Genomic DNA, 19,158 nt, shown 5'->3' with positions numbered 1-19,158 from the left:
ACCCTGCCATGTCATTTATCCAGGTCTCCACCACCGGGGGCTTGGCTTCTTTCCACATTAGCAATATCCTGCGCCGGGCTACTCGGGACGCAAAGGCCAAAACATCGGCCTCTCTCGCCTCCTGCACTCCCGGCTCTTGTGCAACCCCAAATATAGCCAACCCCCAGCTTGGTTCGACCCGGACCCCCACTACCTTTGAAAGCACCTTTGGCACCCCCATCCAAAACCCCTGTAGTGCCGGGCATGACCAAAACATATGGGTATGATTCGCTGGGCTTCTCGAGCACCTCGCACACCTATCCTCCACCCCAAAAAATTTACTGAGCCGTGCTCCAGTCATATGCGCCCTGTGTAATACCTTAAACTGAATCAGGCTTAGCCTGGCACACAAGGACGACGAGTTTACCCTGCTTAGGGCATCTGCCCACAGCCCCTCCTCGATCTCCTCCCCCAGCTCTTCTTCCCATTTCCCTTTTAGTTCATCTACCATAGTCTCCCCTTCGTCCCTCATTTCCCTATATATATCTGACACCTTGCCATCCCCCACCCATGTCTTTGAGATCACTCTGTCCTGCACCTCTTGTGTCGGGAGCTGCGGGAATTCCCTCACCTGTTGCCTCGCAAAAGCCCTCAGTTGCATATACCTGAATGCATTCCCTTGGGGCAACCCATATTTCTCGGTCAGCGCTCCCAGACTCGCGAACTTCCCATCCACAAACAGATCTTTCAGTTGCGTTATTCCTGCTCTTTGCCACATTCCATATCCCCCATCCATTCCCCCCCGGGGCAAACCTATGGTTGTTTCTTATCGGGGACCCCCCCAAGGCTCCAGTCTTTCCCCTATGCCGTCTCCACTGTCCCCAAATCTTCAGTGTAGCCACCACCACCGGGCTTGTAGTGTAGTTCCTCGGTGAGAACGGCAATGGGGCTGTCACCATAGCCTGTAGGCTAGTCCCCCTACAGGACGCCCTCTCTAATCTCTTCCACGCCGCTCCCTCCTCCTCTCCCATCCACTTACTCACCATTGAAATATTAGCGGCCCAATAATACTCACTTAGGCTCGGTAGTGCCAGCCCCCCCCTTTCCCTGCTACGCTGTAAGAATCCCTTCTTCACTCTCGGGGTCTTCCCGGCCCACACAAAACCCATGATGCTCTTTTCAATCCTTTTAAAAAAAGCCTTCGTGATCACCACCGGGAGGCACTGAAACACAAAGAGGAATCTCGGGAGGACCACTATCTTAACCGCCTGCACCCTCCCTGCCAGTGACAGGGATACCATATCCCATCTCTTGAAATCCTCCTCCATTTGTTCCACCAACCGCGTTAAATTTAACCTATGCAATGTGCCCCAATTCTTGGTTATCTGGATCCCCAGGTAACGAAAGTCCCTTGTTACCTTCCTCAACGGTAGGTCCTCTATTTCTCTACTCTGCTCCCCTGGATGCACCACAAACAACTCACTTTTCCCCATGTTCAATTTATACCCTGAAAAATCCCCAAACTCCCCAAGTATCCGCATTATTTCTGGCATCCCCTCCGCCGGGTCTGCCACATATAGTAACAAATCGTCCGCATACAAAGATACCCGGTGTTCTTCTCCTCTCTAAGTACTCCCCTCCACTTCTTGGAACCCCTCAACGCTATCGCCAGGGGCTCAATCGCCAGTGCAAACAATAATGGGAACAGAGGGCATCCCTGCCTTGTCCCTCTATGGAGCTGAAAATATGCAGATCCCCGTCCATTCGTGACCACGCTCGCCATCGGGGCCCTATACAACAGCTGCACCCATCTAACATACCCCTCTCCAAAACCAAATCTCCTCAACACCTCCCACAAATAATCCCACTCCACTCTATCAAATGCTTTCTCGGCATCCATCGCCACTACTATCTCCGTTTCCCCCTCTGGTGGGGGCATCATCATTACCCCTAACAGCCTCCGTATATTCGTGTTCAGCTGTCTCCCCTTCACAAACCCAGTTTGGTCCTCGTGGACCACCCCCGGGACACATTCCTCTATTCTCATTGCCATTACCTTGGCCAGGATCTTGGCATCTACATTTAGGCGGGAAATAGGTCTATAGGACCCGCATTATAGCGGGTCCTTTTCCTTCTTTAAGAGAAGCGATATCGTTGCTTCAGACATAGTCGGGGGCAGTTGTCCCCTTTCCTTTGCCTCATTAAAGGTCCTCGTCAATACCGGGGCGAGCAAGTCCACATATTTTCTATAGAATTCGACTGGGAATCCATCCGGTCCCGGGGCCTTTCCCGCCTGCATGCTCCTAATTCCTTTCACCACTTCTTCTACCTCGATCTGTGCTCCCAGTCCCACCCTTTCCTGCTCTTCCACCTTGGGAAATTCCAGCCGATCCAAAAAGCCCATCATTCTCTCCCTCCCATCCGGGGGTTGCGCTTCATATCATTTTTTATAAAATGTCTTCAACACTCCATTCACTCTCTCCGCTCCCCGCTCCATCTCTCCTTCCTCATCCCTCACTCCCCCTATTTCCCTCGCTGCTCCACTTTTCCTCAATTGGTGTGCCAGCAACCTGCTCGCCTTCTCCCCATATTCGTACTGTGCACCCTGTGCCTTCCTCCATTGTGCCTCTGCAGTGCCCGTAGTCAGCAAGTCAAATTCTACATGTAGCCTTTGCCTTTCCCTGTACAGTCCCTCCTCCGGTGCTTCCGCATATTGTCTGTCCCCCCTCAAAAGTTCTTGCAGCAACCGCTCCCGTTCCTTACTCTCCTGCTTCCCTTTATGTGCCCTTATTGATATCAGCTCCCCTCTAACCACCGCCTTCAGCGCCTCCCAGACCACTCCCACCTGGACCTCCCGATTATCATTGAGTTCCAAGTACTTTTCAATGCACCCCCTCACCCTTAGACACACCCCCTCATCTGCCATTATTCCCATGTCCATTCTCCAGGGTGGGCGCCCTCCTGTTTCCTCCCCTATCTCCAAGTCTACCCAGTGTGGAGCGTGATCCGAAATGGCTATAGCCGTATACTCCGTTCCCCTCACCTTCGGGATCAACGCCCTTCCCAGCACAAAAAAGTCTATTCGCGAGTAGACTTTATGGACATAGGAGAAAAACGAGAACTCCTTACTCCTAGGTCTGCTAAATCTCCACGGGTCTACACCTCCCATCTGCTCCATAAAATCTTTAAGTACCTTGGCTGCTGCCGGCCTCCTTCCAGTCCTGGACTTCGACCTATCTAGCCCTGGTTCCAACACCGTATTAAAATCTCCCCCCATTATCAGCTTTCCCATCTCTAGGTCCGGAATGCGTCCTAGCATCCGCCTCATAAAATTGGCATCATCCCAGTTCGGGGCATATACGTTTACCAAAACCACCGTCTCCCCCTGTAGTTTGCCACTCACCATCACGTATCTGCCCCCGTTATCCGCCACTATAGTCTTTGCCTCGAACATTACCCGCTTCCCCACTAATATAGCCACCCCCCTGTTTTTCGCATCTAGCCCCGAATGGAACACCTGCCCCACCCATCCTTTGCGTAGCCTAACCTGGTCTATCAGTTTCAGGTGCGTTTCCTGTAACATAACCACATCTGCCTTAAGTTTCTTAAGGTGTGCGAGTACCCGTGCCCTCTTTATCGGCCCGTTCAGCCCTCTCACGTTCCACGTGATCAGCCGGGTTGGGGGGCTTCCTACCACCCCCCCCCCCTTGTCGATTAGCCATCCCCTTTTTCCAGCTCCTCACCCGGTTCCCACGCAGCTGTATCTCCCCCAGGTGGTGCCCACCCGCCCATCCCCTCCCATACCAGCTCCCCCCTCTCCCCAGCAGCAGCAACCCAGTAATTCCCTCCTCCCACCCCCCCCGCTAGATCCCCCGCTAGCGTAATTACTCCCCCCATGTTGCTCCCAGAAGTCAGCAAACTCTGGCCGACCTCGGCTTCCCCCCGTGACCTCGGCTCGCACAGTGCGACGCCCCCTCCTTCCTGCTTCTCTATTCCCGCCATGATTATCATAGCGCGGGAACCAAGCCCGCGCTTCTCCCTTGGCCCCGCCCCCAATGGCCAACGCCCCATCTCCTCCACCTCCCCTCCTCCCCCATCACCACCTGTGGAAGAGAGGAAAGTTACCACATCGCAGGATTAGTACATAAAGCTCCTCTTTCCCCCCTTTTTAACCCCCCTCTTCGCCCCCCACATTCGCCCCACCACTTTGTTCAAACGTTCTTTTTAATAACCCGCTCATTCCAGTTTTTCTTCCACAATAAAAGTCCACGCTTCATCCGCTGTCTCAAAGTAGTGGTGCCTCCCTCGATATGTGACCCACAGTCTTGCCGGTTGCAGCATTCCAAATTTTATCTTCTTTTTATGAAGCACCGCCTTGGCCCGATTAAAGCTCGTCCTCCTTCTCGCCACCTCCGCACTCCAGTCTTGATAAACGCGGATCACCGCGTTCTCCCATTTACTGCTCCGAGTTTTCTTTGCCCATCTAAGGACCATTTCTCTATCCTTAAAACGGAGGAATCTCACCACTATGGCTCTGGGAATTTCTCCTGCTCTCGGTCCTCGTGCCATCACTCGGTATGCTCCCTCCACCTCCAACGGACCCGCCGGGGCCTCCGCTCCCATTAACGAGTGCAGCATCGTGCTCACATATGCCCCGACGTCCGCTCCCTCCGCACCTTCAGGAAGACCAAGAATCCTCAAGTTGTTCCTCCTTGCGTTGTTCTCCAGTGCCTCCAACCTTTCCACACATCGTTTCTGATGTGCCTCATGCTTCTCCGTCTTCACCACCAGGCCCTGTATGTCGTCCTCATTCTCGGCTGCCTTTGCCTTCACGACCCGAAGCTCCCGCTCCTGGGTCTTTTGTTCCTCCTTTAGCCCTTCGATCTCCTGTAGTATCGGGGCCAACAGCTCTTTCTTCATTTCCTTTTTGAGCTCTTCCACACAGCATTTCAAGAACTCTTGTTGTTCAGGGCCCCATGTTAAACTGCCACCTTCCGACGCCATCTTGGTTTTTGCTTGCCTTCCTTGCCGCTGTTCTAAAGGATCCACTGCAATCCGGCCACTTTTTCCTCCTTTTTTCATCCGTATCCAGGGGGGATTCCCTTCTGGTTTACCGCACAGTGTTTTTAGCCGTCAAAATTGCCGTTGGGGCTCCTATCAAGAGCCCAAAAGTCCGTTTCACCGGGAGCTGCCGAAACGTGCGACTCAGCTGGTCATCGCCGCACCCGGAAGTCCCTTTCTTCAAATCTAACACCCTAGTTTCAGAATGAACTATATCGCATTCAAACTTAATGCAAAACTCTATCATATTATAGTCACTATTTCCCAAAAATAAATCCAAAATAGCCAGATCCCTAGTATACTGCTCAATATACTGCTTCAGAAACCCATCTTGTACACGCTCCTGGAATTCATCCTCCAGAGCACTAATTCTGATTTGGTTAGCCTAACCTGTATGAATTGAAGTCACCCATTATTACTGTATTTCCCATCTATTACGTGCAGCTCTAATTTCCTAACTTATATCGTGCCTGACATTTGCATTACAGTTTGGTGGCCTATAAACAACTATCACCAAAGTTTACTGCCCCTTGCTTTTTCTGAGGTCCACCCAAACTGATTTTACATCTTTATCCTTCGTTCTACGATCCTCTCTTACTCATGGACTGATCTTGCTCCTTACTCAGTGTGCTGCCCCATCTCCTTTTCCATTTTGGCTATCCCTCCTAGATGCCGAACATCCTTGAATATTCAGTTCCCAATCTTGGTCACCCTGTAGTCATGATCTCTATAATGGGAAACGGTGCGGGATTCGCCGGTTCCGCGATTGACACTCAGGAGGCTGACAAGCTGCAGCCGCATAGACACACTTCACTCCCCACACATCATCCCAGCCAACAAGATGGCAGTGAAGAGAGCAGCCCCAAGATTCACGGATGCCGAGCAGGAGACCCTCCTGGACACCGTACAGTATCGGCGGATGACCTTGTACCCTGGCCCGGAAGGTGGCTGCCAAATGCTGCCATTCGCCGTGCCTGGGCTCAGGTGGCAGAGGCGGTCAGCACCGTGGGTAACTCCGTCCAGACCAGACAGTAGTGCCGGAAAAAACTGCACGACCTCCTCAGGGCAGCCAGGGTGAATATGCAACACTATGCCCCAGGTACCAACCCCCGTCCACACAGCCGTAAACCTAACTCCTGCCCCCACCCAGAGGGAGGGCGAAACCCCACCCTGCCCCACATGCCATCACCCATACAAGCTGCCATGGCTGGGTGCCCTGGCCACTGAGGGCACCAACTACCCACCTCCTGGACTGCATGTGTCGGACTGTCTAACACTGTCATTTTCTGTTTGGACCCCCCCCCGGAGGAGAAGGCCACCTACAACCACCGGGACCGGAGAAGACTGGAGGGAGAAATGCTGGACTTGCGGCCCCTGACCGTGGCAGAGCAGAGGACCCTGGACGTGGCCGGCGGCCCAGAGGAAAGGGAAGTTGCCAGGGTGGACTTCGGCCACGGGCGAGGAGGTGAGACCCTGCTTAGTTGCGGTTCCCCGTGACACGTGTGTCAACCCCCTCCCCCCACACCACCCTCACACCACCCTCCCCATCACCCTCACCACCCCCCCACATCACTCACACCACCACACATCCTCACCCCCCCTCACCCCCACAACATACTCACCCCCAAAGCATCCCCATCCCATCCCCATCCCCATATTAACTCCACCCCCTCCCACACCACCCTCACACCACCCTCCCCATCATCCTCACCACCCCCCCCACATCACTCACACCGCCACACCATCCTCACCCCACCCTCACCCCCACACCACCCTCACACCACCCTCCCCATCACCCTCACCACCCCCCACATCACTCACACCACCACACCATCGTCACCCCACCCTCACCCCCACACCATCCTCACCCCACCCTCACCCCTACACCACCCTCCCCATCACCCTCACCACCCCCCCACATCACTCACACCGCCACACCATCCTCACCCCACCCTCACCCCCACACCACCCTCACACCACCCTCCCCATCACCCTCACCACCCCCCCACATCACTCACACCGCCACACCATCCTCACCCCACCCTCACCCCCACACCACCCTCACACCACCCTCCCCATCACCCATCACCACCCCCCCACATCACTCACACCGCCACACCCTCCTCACCCCACCCTCACCCCCACACCACCCTCCCCATCACCCTCACCACCCCCCCACATCACTCACACCGCCACACCATCGTCACCCCACCCTCACCCCCACACCACCCTCCCCATCACCCTCACCACCCCCCCACATCACTCACACCGCCACACCATCGTCACCCCACCCTCACCCCCACACCATCCTCACCCCCACCCTCATCCCCAAAGCATCCCCATCCCAACACCATCCCCATATTAACTCCACCCACCCCACACCACCCTCCCCATCACCCTCACCACCCCCCCACATCACTCACACCGCCACACCATCGTCACCCCACCCTCACTCCCACACCATCCTCACCCCCACCCTAACCCCCAAAGCATCCCCATCCCATCCCCATCCCCATATTAACTCCACCCCCTCCCACACCACCCTCACACCACCATCCACATCACCCTCACCACCCCCCCCACATCACACCCCCCCACATCACCCTCACCCCCACCCTCACCCTCATCTCCACATAAACTCCATCCCCACCTTCACCCCCACGCCATCCTCACCCCCACCCTCACACCACCCACCACCCATATTCCCCCCTGGTCTGTGGTCTAATCATACGTTTTGTCCTGTGCCTTGCAGGACCTGCTGGTGATGGGACGGGCCCATCATGCGTCCTCTGCCCCCACCCAGTGCCACAGCTGGAGTCGCCCATGAGCCGAGCACCGACACTCAGAGCAGCTCGGACGTCAGCCCTCCACCTGAGACCCAAGACACCCCGGAGCTTGAGTCTGGCGATGACAAAATCAGCTTGAGCGATGAGATTGGCAGAAGCACCAGTGTCCAGCATGAACTGGATGCTGCATTGATTAACTTGTATGACAGCACGCCATTCATCCGCGGAATCCACATAGGCGTCATGCTGAATTTCAGGAGGCATACTCACATGTAGTGATGATGCCCACACGATAGGGGGACTCCAGGCAGTCGTCCTCTGGATCCGTAGTGCTACCAGGATCAGAATCCAGTAAACCTTGCTGTTCACATCGAACGCGCTTGCGTTGGAATTCGGATCGCTGGCCCTTGACTGGTGGTGCGGACCTGCATAAGGCTGCATAATGTCCAGGCTTCCCGCAATTTAAACATCGCCTGCCTTTTTCAGGGCATTGCCGCTTTAAGTGGGCGGTGCCGCAGTTCGGGCACGTCATGACGTTGACGTCGTTACGCTCCATGCGTCGTCACACATGCGCAGTGCGGTCAGTCGACCTTCGCACCTGCGCAGTTTGGTTTTCGGCTGCTTCGTTCTCCCGTTCGTGTTGCGCATGCGTGGGGCCACGGGAAAAGCGCACAAAATGGCCGCTTTCATCGCTACTGAGGCGCTGCATCTGGGCGATGGCCTGTACACTCTCTGCCTCGTGGGAGGCAAGTTTTTTGTATTCTGCCGATTTGAAACGGGAGTACCGATTTCTCGCATGCTCATGCACTGTACACGTCTCGATTACTACTGGCAGGGTCATGTGCTTAATTTTGAGGAGTTGCTCCCGCAAGGAATCGGAGTGCATCCCAAACACGATCTGATCCCTGATCATGGAATCATCGGTTGCACCATAATTGCAGGACTGCGCTAATATATGGAGATGAGTTAGAAAGGATTAGAACGGTTCATCTTTACCCTAAAGGCGTTGCTGGAAGATACAGCGCTCAAAGGTCTCATTTGTTTCGACTTCACAGTGACTGTCGAACTTCTCCAAAACGGTCTTGAATTTGGTCTTGCCCTGGCCGTCGGTAAAATTAAGCGAGTTGAAAATCTGGATGGCTTGGTCCCCCGCAGTTGATAGGAGCAGCACGATTTTTCTGGCATTGGACGCATCCTCGAGGTCTGAGGCCTCAATGTAGAGAAGGAATCTTTGCTTGAAGACCCGCCAGTTGGCGCCAAGATTGCCGGAGATCTGTAGCTGTGGAGGGGCCTGGATCTTCTCCATGCCGCTTGAAGGCACTTGCTGGTCGTCATGGAGTCACTCGAGGTGAACCACTTATAGATAGTAGACTACTGGTACCATGTTGTTTTAATCACCCAGGAGTAACACAGACTGCAACTGGATGCAGTTGTACTTGAAAGTAAACTCCAAACTTTGATGTTAGCTCAATACGCTTTATTGAACTTGTTAAACAGTGCACACAGTTCGCTGTGGGTTTGACACTCTACTAATCTAAGCGTGCTTACTATAACTAACTAGACCAAACTAGCTCTGAGCCACGTGTAGAAGGTGCTAACTGATATATACACCTTGTCACTACAGTTGTCACCAGTGGAAAGAGGCAGAATGTTGATGCCTCGTGTGTTTTATAGTGCAAGACCACCTGCCTGCCTGGTGATTGGTTGTGTTCAGTCCTGTGTGTTGATTGGCTGTACTGGGTGTCTGTCACTGCCTGTCTGTATCTCATTATGTGCATGAATGCATATCATGACAACCGCTAAGGGGGATTCAGGACAGGGTAGTTTCCAAAGGGTGGGTAGGAGAAGGGAGTGTCTCGGACATTTATAAGGAGCTTATGGGGCAGGAGGAGACGCAGACCGAGGAGCTGAAACGCAAGTGGGAGGAGGAGCGGAGAGGTGAGATAGAGGATGGTCTATGGGCAGATACGTTGAGTAGAGTCAACGCGTCCGCAACATGTGCCAGGCTCAGCCTGATACAATTCACGGTCGTTCACCGGGCTCACATGACCGTGGCCCGGATGAGCAGATTCTTTGGGGTGGAGGACAGGTGCGCAAAATGTGCAGGAGGACCGGCGAACCATGTCCACATGTTTTGGACATGTCCGGAGCTTAGGGGATTTTGGCAGGGGTTTGCGGACGTCATGTCCACGGTGTTAAAAACAAGGGTGGCGCTGAGTCCAGAGGTGGCGATTTTCGGGGTGTCAGAAGACCCGGGAATCCAAGAGGAGAAAGAGGCAGACGTTCTAGCCTTTGCTTCCCTGGTAGCCCGGAGACGGATACTATTAGCTTGGAGGGACTCAAAGCCCCCGAAGTTGGAGACCTGGCTTTCGGATATGCCTGTCTTTCTCTGTTTGGAGAAAATCAAGTTCGTCTTGAGAGGGTCACTGTTAGGGTTCACCCGGAGGTGGCAACCGTTCGTCGACTTCTTTGCGGGAAATTAATCGTCAGCAGACCGGGGGGGGGGGGGGGGGTAGTGTAGATTAGAGTCGGGTCAATAAGGGTGGGACCTGTATGAGAGGTAAATGGCTTTTGCACTATGTTTATGGTTTCATGTATATTGTTTATCTTGCTGTTGTTACTACACCAAAAATGCCTCAATAAAACGTTTATTTAAAAAAAAGAGGCAGTTCAAAAGGGAACAAACTTAAAATTTGGCAGTTGCATGGTCGGGGGAAGGTCTGGCGAGTGGGGTGGAAGCCAAGTGGATACGGCTAGGTGGGAGAGGAATCACGGGTGTGCAAAGGCCTTGGGGTGTCTCCAATGGGCCCATAAAAAAGGTACCCTCCTCTTACCCATCCATCTACCTCAGCAGTGAAAACTACCAGGCTGCACACATGGTATGGGCGTCTCCCGCTTATGGGCATCAATCAACCTATCATGGGTGGACAGGGGTATAATTCTGGCAGCAGGGTGGGGGGGTGGCGGTTAGGAAGGCAGTCTTCAGGAACAACACCCATGGCATGGTGCCCAACTTTACAGTTTTCCGCTACCTACCAATCCACCACTGTGGGGGGTGGGGAGAGATGTAAAACCTGACTTTGTGTCCAGACTTTCTCTTTGTTAGTTCAATTAAGCATCTGCCCATGTACATCTGGTGTATGGACGATATGCAAATCAGGCCCCAAGAGGAAGATTAGGCTCTGAGAATGTATTCCTGGTGCAGTACATACCTGGTCCACTGTCTAACTCAGTGTTTTTCAAACTGCTTTGCCCAGGACCCATTTTTCAACCAGTTTTGCCCAGCTGGCCATCCTTCACAACCCACACCACCCAAGCATCTCAACCCACCGTTTTCACTTCCCTTTAATGTGACAGGTGAGCCTTCTTGGTCCTCTCAATCTCACTTGCTTCATCTTTCAATGTTAAACATCTGCTGAGGGCTTCAGCTGATGATTTAAGATCTCACTGCATCCGTTGAAAAAAATCAAGACGTTTGTCCTCAAACTCGCCATGCTCTTGACATGTCTTTGAAGTTTTGAGGGTTTTAATCTGGACTTCCCTGCTTATAACACACATGAGCTTTGCATCCTGATTTACAGTGGCACAATTCAGAAACTCATACCTCAAAGAATCATCTTTATAATGCTCTGTCCCTGTTTTCAGCTGCTTCTTCATGGGTTGTTCACGAGAAGCTGTGGACTTCACACCAGTTCTGCTGGCAACTATAAAGTGGAGGAATCTCTCTCGCGCCCATGGCACATGACGTCAGTGTAAGGGGCCCGTGACCCGCTCTCTGCTGCCACTTCTGGAGAGCACAGTACGAAGTCTTACAACACTAGGTTAAAGTCCAACAGGTTTGTTTCGATGTCACGCTCGGGGGTGAGCGTGACATCGAAACAAACCTGTTGGACTTTAACCTGGTGTTGTAAGACTTCGTACTGTGCTCACCCCAGTCCAACGCTGGCATCTCCACATCACTTCTGGAGAGAACACACCACTGATTTTCAAAAAGAATCTGCGCCTGGGTCAGCTCGCTGGTATCAGGAGGAGGCGTTCTGCCTCGCTGAGCTGCTTATGGGGGACGCATTCATGGGACAGGCGGCATTCTGAAAGCCTGTCACAGACTGAATTTTTGAAAGTCGGTCGTGGCCTTTGATGGGGAACGCTGCGGCTGATGGCCATACGACACTCCGGACTCCCGCCTACGACCCACTCGCGGGTCGCGACCCTGACTTTGAAAATGACTGGTCTAACTTATTCTCAAACAATGCCAGGAGAGGACTATCGGTTCACTGCTTTACAATAGGATCGTTAAAAATATAAGTTATAATAATCTTTATTAGTGTCACAAGGAGACTTACATTAACACTGCAATGAACTTACTGTGAAAATCCCCGAGTCGCCACATTCCAGCGCCTGTTCGGGTACACTGAGGGAGAATTCAGAATGTCCAATTCACCTAACAAACACTTGTAGGAGACTTGTAGGAGGAAACCGGAGCACCCAGAGGAAACCCACTCAGACACAGAGAGAACGTGCAGACTCTGCACACTCGGTGACCCAAGCCGGGAATCGAACCTGGGTCCCTGGCACTGTGAAGCAACAGTGCTAACCACTGTGTTAAGCTTCTACATTTTCCCCAATCTAAAACAAATAAATAATCTATTATTTCTCGCAAATCAATTCAAAAATATACGAATCGATGGAATGCAAACTGCAGTCAAAGAATAACCTTTGATTTAAAACAGTCCACAGATGGTTGACCACAAAGTAATCATTTAGAAAAAAAGAACAAACTCGTTGGCAAAATTCTTAAGGGGAAGAACAAACTAAATGTATCTCGGCAACAATACAAGAAATAACTTCAGTTCAACACTTGAGGTTAAACTTACCGAACCAGTCTCAAAATTTAAACAGTCAACTCTCAGGTTTTCCAGCCAATGTTCGAATGGCAGAAAACTACAGCAGCAACAACAGGTAGTTTCTTTCACCGGACCAGTGGAAGAGAGGGAATGGGAGGAAATGGGATGAATGATTTCTGTGTTGCTTTTTTGGACTATGCAAAGCAAATATTATTCATGAGATTACAACAATGGGTGTGAAAAGGTTGGTTGGTTTGCATGTATTTTGCATGCTTCTTATGATTGCATTCTGGATAGGATATAGCCTCAGCTGTTTTCACTCTCCCTGGTCAGGATGAGCAGTTAAAAAAGTAGGACCATTTCTCGTTCTATTCCCATTGATCTTTGATTGTAACACTGCTGGTTTAGAATCCTGTTCCAATCTAGTGATAGCCTCATTGATGAATGAAAATTGGAGCCCAATGGTGTGTGGAACCGCAATGAGATTTTAAGCCGCTCCTAAGTTGGCCAAGTGAATCTTTCAAGGCCGGCTAAGGTAAGTTTAAACAAGGCATTCCTTGGTGGATCCCAGAGGAACAGGATTACTTCTACAGGTTCCACAAGGTAAGCCTGGGCCTCTGTTATCCCCCATCCAGCAGCACTGTACTTTCCCACACTTTCTTTACTGGTCAGCAGCTTTCTCTTTATGCCAAACTTCATTCATTGCTCTCTGCTGGAAAATGGCTGTGCAGCTGACAAGAGGCATTCAAATGAGGATTCCTGCTGCAAGTTAAAGTCAACCCTTTATTTTAAAGCATGTGCTATAAGTGCAACAGGTCTTACACAGATTCCCAAGGAATCTCTGATCTCATGCTGCTACGCATAAATTCTCATGTTTTTTTCAAACAGAAAAATATATTCCAGCAACTAAGGTGATGGTTGTGAGAAAACTGAAGGTTCTGTTCAGGTGGATGAGCTGAGATTGTTTAAATGGTCACTCTGATCGATAGCTATCCTGACACTTAATAACTCAGTCTGGAATCTCCATTTCTTCCTCATTGACCGACTCTGGTCTGGTCACATCAGTCCGACAAGGGTCTCCCATAGGTGTTGTGCATCAAACAGCTGTGTATCTCTAAGGCTGCCATTGGACATCTGTGCCAACTTCATAATGAAGATTTGTAACCTTGATCCACCAGCACAGCTGCTCTTGCTGTAGCAATTAAAGTGTCACCAACTGTTAGCCTTCAGAGTTCTGCAACCTTTTGGGTTAGTATTAGTCCAGAACCCTACAAGTTTGGGACAGGCCCAAAACATGTGGATGTGGTTGGCCGGGCCCCTCTGGCACCGTTCACACTTATCCTCCACCTCCGGGAAGAACCTGTTCAAAGAACAAAGAACAAAGAAATGTACAGCACAGGAACAGGCCCTTCGGCCCTCCAAGCCCGTGCCGACCATACTGCCCGACTAAACTACAATCTTCTACACTTCCTGGGTCCGTATCCTTCTATTCCCATCCTATTCATATATTTGTCAAGATGCCCCTTAAATGTCCCTATCGTCCCTGCTTCCACTACCTCCTCCGGTAGTGAGTTCCAGGCACCCACTACCCTCTGCGTAAAAAACTTGCCTCGTACATCTACTCTAAACCTTGCCCCTCTCACCTTAAACCTATGCCCCCTAGTAATTGACCCCTCTACCCTGGGGAAAAGCCTCTGACTATCCACTCTGTCTATGCCCCTCATAATTTTGTATACCTCTATCAGGTCGCCCCTCAACCTCCTTCGTTCCAGTGAGAACAAACCGAGTTTATTCAATCGCTCCTCATAGCTTATGCCCTCCATACCAGGCAACATTCTGGTAAATCTCTTCTGCACCCTCTCTAAAGCCTCCACATCCTTCTGGTAGTGTGGCGACCAGAATTGAACACTATACTCCAAGTGTGGCCTAACTAAGGTTCTATACAGCTGCAACATGACTTGCCAATTCTTATACTCAATGCCCCGGCCAATGAAGGCAAGCATGCCGTATGCCTTCTTGACTACCTTCTCCACCTGTGTAGCCCCTTTCAGTGATCTGTGGACCTGTACTCCTAGATCTCTTTGACTTTCAATACTCTTGAGGGTTCTACCATTCACTGTATATTCCCTACCTGCATTAGCCCTTCCAAAATGCATTACCTCACATTTGTCCAGGTTAAACTCCATCTGCCATCTCTCCGCCCAAGTCTCCAGACAATCTAAATCCTGCTGTATCCTCAGACAGTCCTCATCGCTATCCGCAATTCCACCAACCTTTGTGTCGTCTGCAAACTTACTAATCAGGCCAGTTACATTTTCCTCCAAATCATTTATATATACTACAAAGAGCAAAGGTCCCAGCACTGATCCCTGTGGAACACCACTGGTCACAGCCCTCCAATTAGAAAAGCATCCCTCCATTGCTACCCTCTGCCTTCTATGGCCTAGCCAGTTCTGTATCCACCTTGCCAGTTCACCCCTGATCCCGTGTGACTTCACCTTTTGTACTAGTCTACCATGAGGGACCTTGTCAAAGGCCTTACTGAAGTCCATATAGACAACATCTACTGCCCTACCTGCATCAATCATCTTAGTGACCTCCTCGAAAAACTCTATCAAGTTAGTGAGACACGACCTCCCCTTCACAAAACCGTGCTGCCTCTCACTAATACGTCCATTTGTTTCCAAATGGGAGTAGATCCTGTCTCGAAGAATTCTCTCCAGTAATTTCCCTACCACTGAAGTAAGGCTCACCGGCCTGTAGTTCCCGGGATTATCCCTGCCACCCTTCTTAAACAGAGGAACAACATTGGCTATTCTCCAGTCCTCCGGGACATCCCCTGAAGACAGCGAGGATACAAAGATTTCTGTCAAGGCCTCAGCAATTTCCTCTCCAGCCTCCTTCAGTATTCTGGGGTAGATCCCATCCGGCCCTGGGGACTTATCTACCTTAATGTTTTTTAAGACACCCAACACCTCGTCTTTTTGGATCACAATGTGACCCAGGCTATCTACACCCCCTTCTCCAGACTCAACATCTACCAATTCCTTCTCTTTGGTGAATACTGATGCAAAGTATTCATTTAGTACCTCGCCCATTTCCTCTGGCTCCACACATAGATTCCCTTGCCTATCCTTCAGTGGGCCAACCCTTTCCCTGGCTACCCTCTTGCTTTTTATGTAAGTGTAAAAAGCCTTGGGATTTTCCTTAACCCTATTTGCCAATGACTTTTCATGACCCCTTCTAGCCCTCCTGACTCCCTGCTTAAGTTCCTTCCTACTTTCCTTATATGCCACACAGGCTTCGTCTGTTCCCAGCCTTTTAGCCCTGACAAATGCCTCCTTTTTCTTTTTGACGAGGCCTACAATATCATTCGTCATCCAAGGTTCCCGAAAATTGCCGTATTTATCTTTCTTCCTCACAGGAACATGCCTGTCCTGTATTCCTATCAACTGACACTTGAAAGCCTCCCACATGTCAGATGTTGATTTGCCCTCAAACATCCGCCCCCAATCTATGTTCTTCAGTTCCCGCCTAATATTGTTATAATTAGCCTTCCCCCAATTTAGCACATTCATCCTCGGACCACTCTTATCCTTGTCCACCAGTACTTTAAAACTTACTGAATTGTGGTCACTGTTACCGAAATGCTCCCCTACTGAAACATCTACCACCTGGCCGGGCTCATTCCCCAATACCAGGTCCAGTACCGCCTCTTCCCTAGTTGGACTGTTTACATATTGTTTTAAGAAGCCCTCCTGGATGCTCCTTACAAACTCTGCCCCGTCTAAGCCCCTGGCACTAAGTGAGTCCCAGTCAATATTGGGGAAGTTGAAGTCTCCCATCACCACAACCCTGTTGTTTTTACTCTTTTCCAAAATCTGTCTACCTATCTGCTCCTCTATCTCCCGCTGGCTGTTGGGAGGCCTGTAGTATACCCCCAACATTGTGACTGCACCCTTCTTATTCCTGATCTCTACCCATATAGCCTCACTGCCCTCTGAGGTGTCCTCTCGCTGTATAGCTGTGATACTCTCCTGAACAAGTAGCGCAACTCCGCCTCCCCTTTTACATCCCCCTCTATCCCGCCTGAAACATCTAAATCCTGGAACGTTTAGCTGCCAATCCTGCCCTTCCCTCAACCAGGTCTCTGTAATGGCAACAACATCATAGTTCCAAGTAGTAATCCAAGCTCTAAGTTCATCTGCCTTACCCGTAATGCTCCTTGCATTAAAACATATGCACTTCAGGCCACCAGACCCGCTGTGTTCAGCAACTTTTCCCCGTCTGCTCTGCCTCAGAGCCACACTGTCCCTATTCCCTAGTTCTCCCTCAACGCTCTCACCTTCTGACCTATTGCTCCCGTGCCCACCCCCCTGCCATACTAGTTTAAACCCTCCCGTGTGACACTAGCAAATCTCGCGGCCAGGATATTTATGCCTCTCCGGTTTAGATGCAACCCGTCCATCTTATACAGGTCACACCTGCCCCGGAAGAGCTCCCAGTGGTCCAGATAACAGAAACCCTCCCTCCTACACCAGCTGTTTAGCCACGTGTTTGTCTGCTCTATCTTCCTATTTCTAGCCTCACTGGCACGTGGCACAGGGAGTAATCCCGAGATTACAACCCTCGAGGTCCTGTCTTTTAACTTTCTGCCTAGCTCCCTGAACTCCTGCTGCAGGACCTCATGCCCCTTCCTGCCTATGTCGTTAGTACCAATATGTACAACGACCTCTACCTGTTTGCCCTCCCCCTTCAGGATTCCCTCTACCCGTTCGGAGACATCCTGGACCCTGGCACCAGGGAGGCAACATACCATCCTGGAGTCTCTTTCACGTCCACAGAAGCGCCTATCTGTGCCCCTGACTATAGAGTCCCCTATTACTATTACTCTTCTGCGCTTTGACCCTCCCTTCTGAACATCAGAGCCAGCCGTGGTGCCACTGCTCTGGCTGCTGCTGTTTTCCCCTGATAGGCTATCCCCCCCGACAGTATCCAAAGGGGTATATCTGTTCGAGAGGGGGACAACCACAGGGGATTCCTGCACTGACTGCCTGCCCTTTCTGGTGGTCACCCATTTCTCTGCCTGCACCTTGGGTGTGACCACACTTACATAACTGCGATCTATGACGCTTTCCGCCACCTGCATGCTCCTAAGTGCATCCAATTGCTGCTCCAACCGAACCATGCGGTCTGTGAGGAGCTGCAGTTGGGTGCACTTTCTGCAGATGAAGCCATCCGGGACGCTGGAAGCCTCCCGGACCTGCCACATCTCACAGTCAGAGCACAGCACCCCTCTAACTGACATTGCGTCAATTAATTAAAATTAAAATTTGTCTTTTTTTTTAATAAATACTTTTTTTTTTAAATTACAAACTTACTGTCAACTATCTGTTTCCTAGCACTAGATTTCTAATAGAAATGCGATAGCTAACTATAATATCCTCCGATCTCTGGCTTAGATATCCTCTAAATTATAATTAAGTTATTATGTTTAATTAGTTCCCAAATACTCAAAAAAATTTAGGTTAGAATCCCAACCAGCCACTCAGGTCACAGCTTTTCTGTGATGTCACTTCAGTTTCCCCCCGACACACACAATTTGAAAAAAAGGTATAAAAGTAAAAATCACTTGCTTACCTTCTGAGATGTTCTCAGGTTCTCTCGCTGACAGAGACTGCTCCTCCACCTCCAATCCTTGGCCTGCACAATGCTAATAATATAATAATATAATATGGCACTTACCTTACACCAATGGGTCTTATTATTAGGTTAGAGGAGGAGGGTGGGTGGGAGACACTACACGTGTAGTGTCTCGGGTTTCCTCTCCACCAGAATTTATTGGGGGGGGGGGGGGGGACGACTTGCCAGAGGTCGAACTTCCGGTTCCCGCCGAAATCCAAAGGGCTGCTCCTGTAAAGGTAAGGTTTTTAAACTCACTACTCACCTCCAAGAAGGCCCCTGCGCACCGCTGCCGCCGAAATCCAAAGGGCTGCTCCTGTAAAGGTAAGAGCTTTTAAACTAACTACTCACCTCCCAGAAGGCCCCTGCGCACCGCTGCCGCCGAAATCCAAAGGGCTGCTCCTGTAAAGGTAAGGTTTTTAAACTCACTACTCACCTCCAAGAAGGCCCCTGCGCACCGCTGCCGCCGAAATCCAAAGGGCTGCTCCTGTAAAGGTAAGAGCTTTTAAACTAACTACTCACCTCCCAGAAGGCCCCTGCGCACCGCTGCCGCCGAAATCCAAAGGGCTGCTCCTGTAAAGGTAAGGTTTTTAAACTCACTACTCACCTCCAAGAAGGCCCCTGCGCACCGCTGCCGCCGAAATCCAAAGGGCTGCTCCTGTAAAGGTAAGAGCTTTTAAACTAACTACTCACCTCCCAGAAGGCCCCTGCGCACCGCTGCCGCCGAAATCCAAAGGGCTGCTCCTGTAAAGGTAAGTGGTTTTAAAGTCGCTACTCACCTCCAAGAAGGCCCCTGCGCACCGCTG

At 51.0% G+C, this 19,158-nt stretch overlaps 1 protein-coding gene across 1 annotated transcript in view; it reads right to left on the bottom strand.

Annotated features, from left to right (window-relative positions):
• LOC140406738 (rho guanine nucleotide exchange factor 25-like) overlaps positions 1–19,158 on the bottom strand; it is a 166,102-nt gene that overhangs the window by 129,722 nt on the left and 17,222 nt on the right. Inside the window, exon 2 of the mRNA XM_072494690.1 lies at positions 12,701–12,864. Coding sequence (XP_072350791.1) covers positions 12,701–12,864 — 164 coding nt within the window. The remainder of the gene's footprint in view (positions 1–12,700; positions 12,865–19,158) is intronic.

Source organism: Scyliorhinus torazame, chromosome 2 (assembly GCF_047496885.1).
Source record: "Scyliorhinus torazame isolate Kashiwa2021f chromosome 2, sScyTor2.1, whole genome shotgun sequence".
Classification (NCBI taxonomy): domain Eukaryota; kingdom Metazoa; phylum Chordata; class Chondrichthyes; order Carcharhiniformes; family Scyliorhinidae; genus Scyliorhinus; species Scyliorhinus torazame.
The sequence above is the reverse complement of the archived record's forward strand: the minus strand, read 5'-3'. Positions and strand labels throughout refer to the sequence as shown.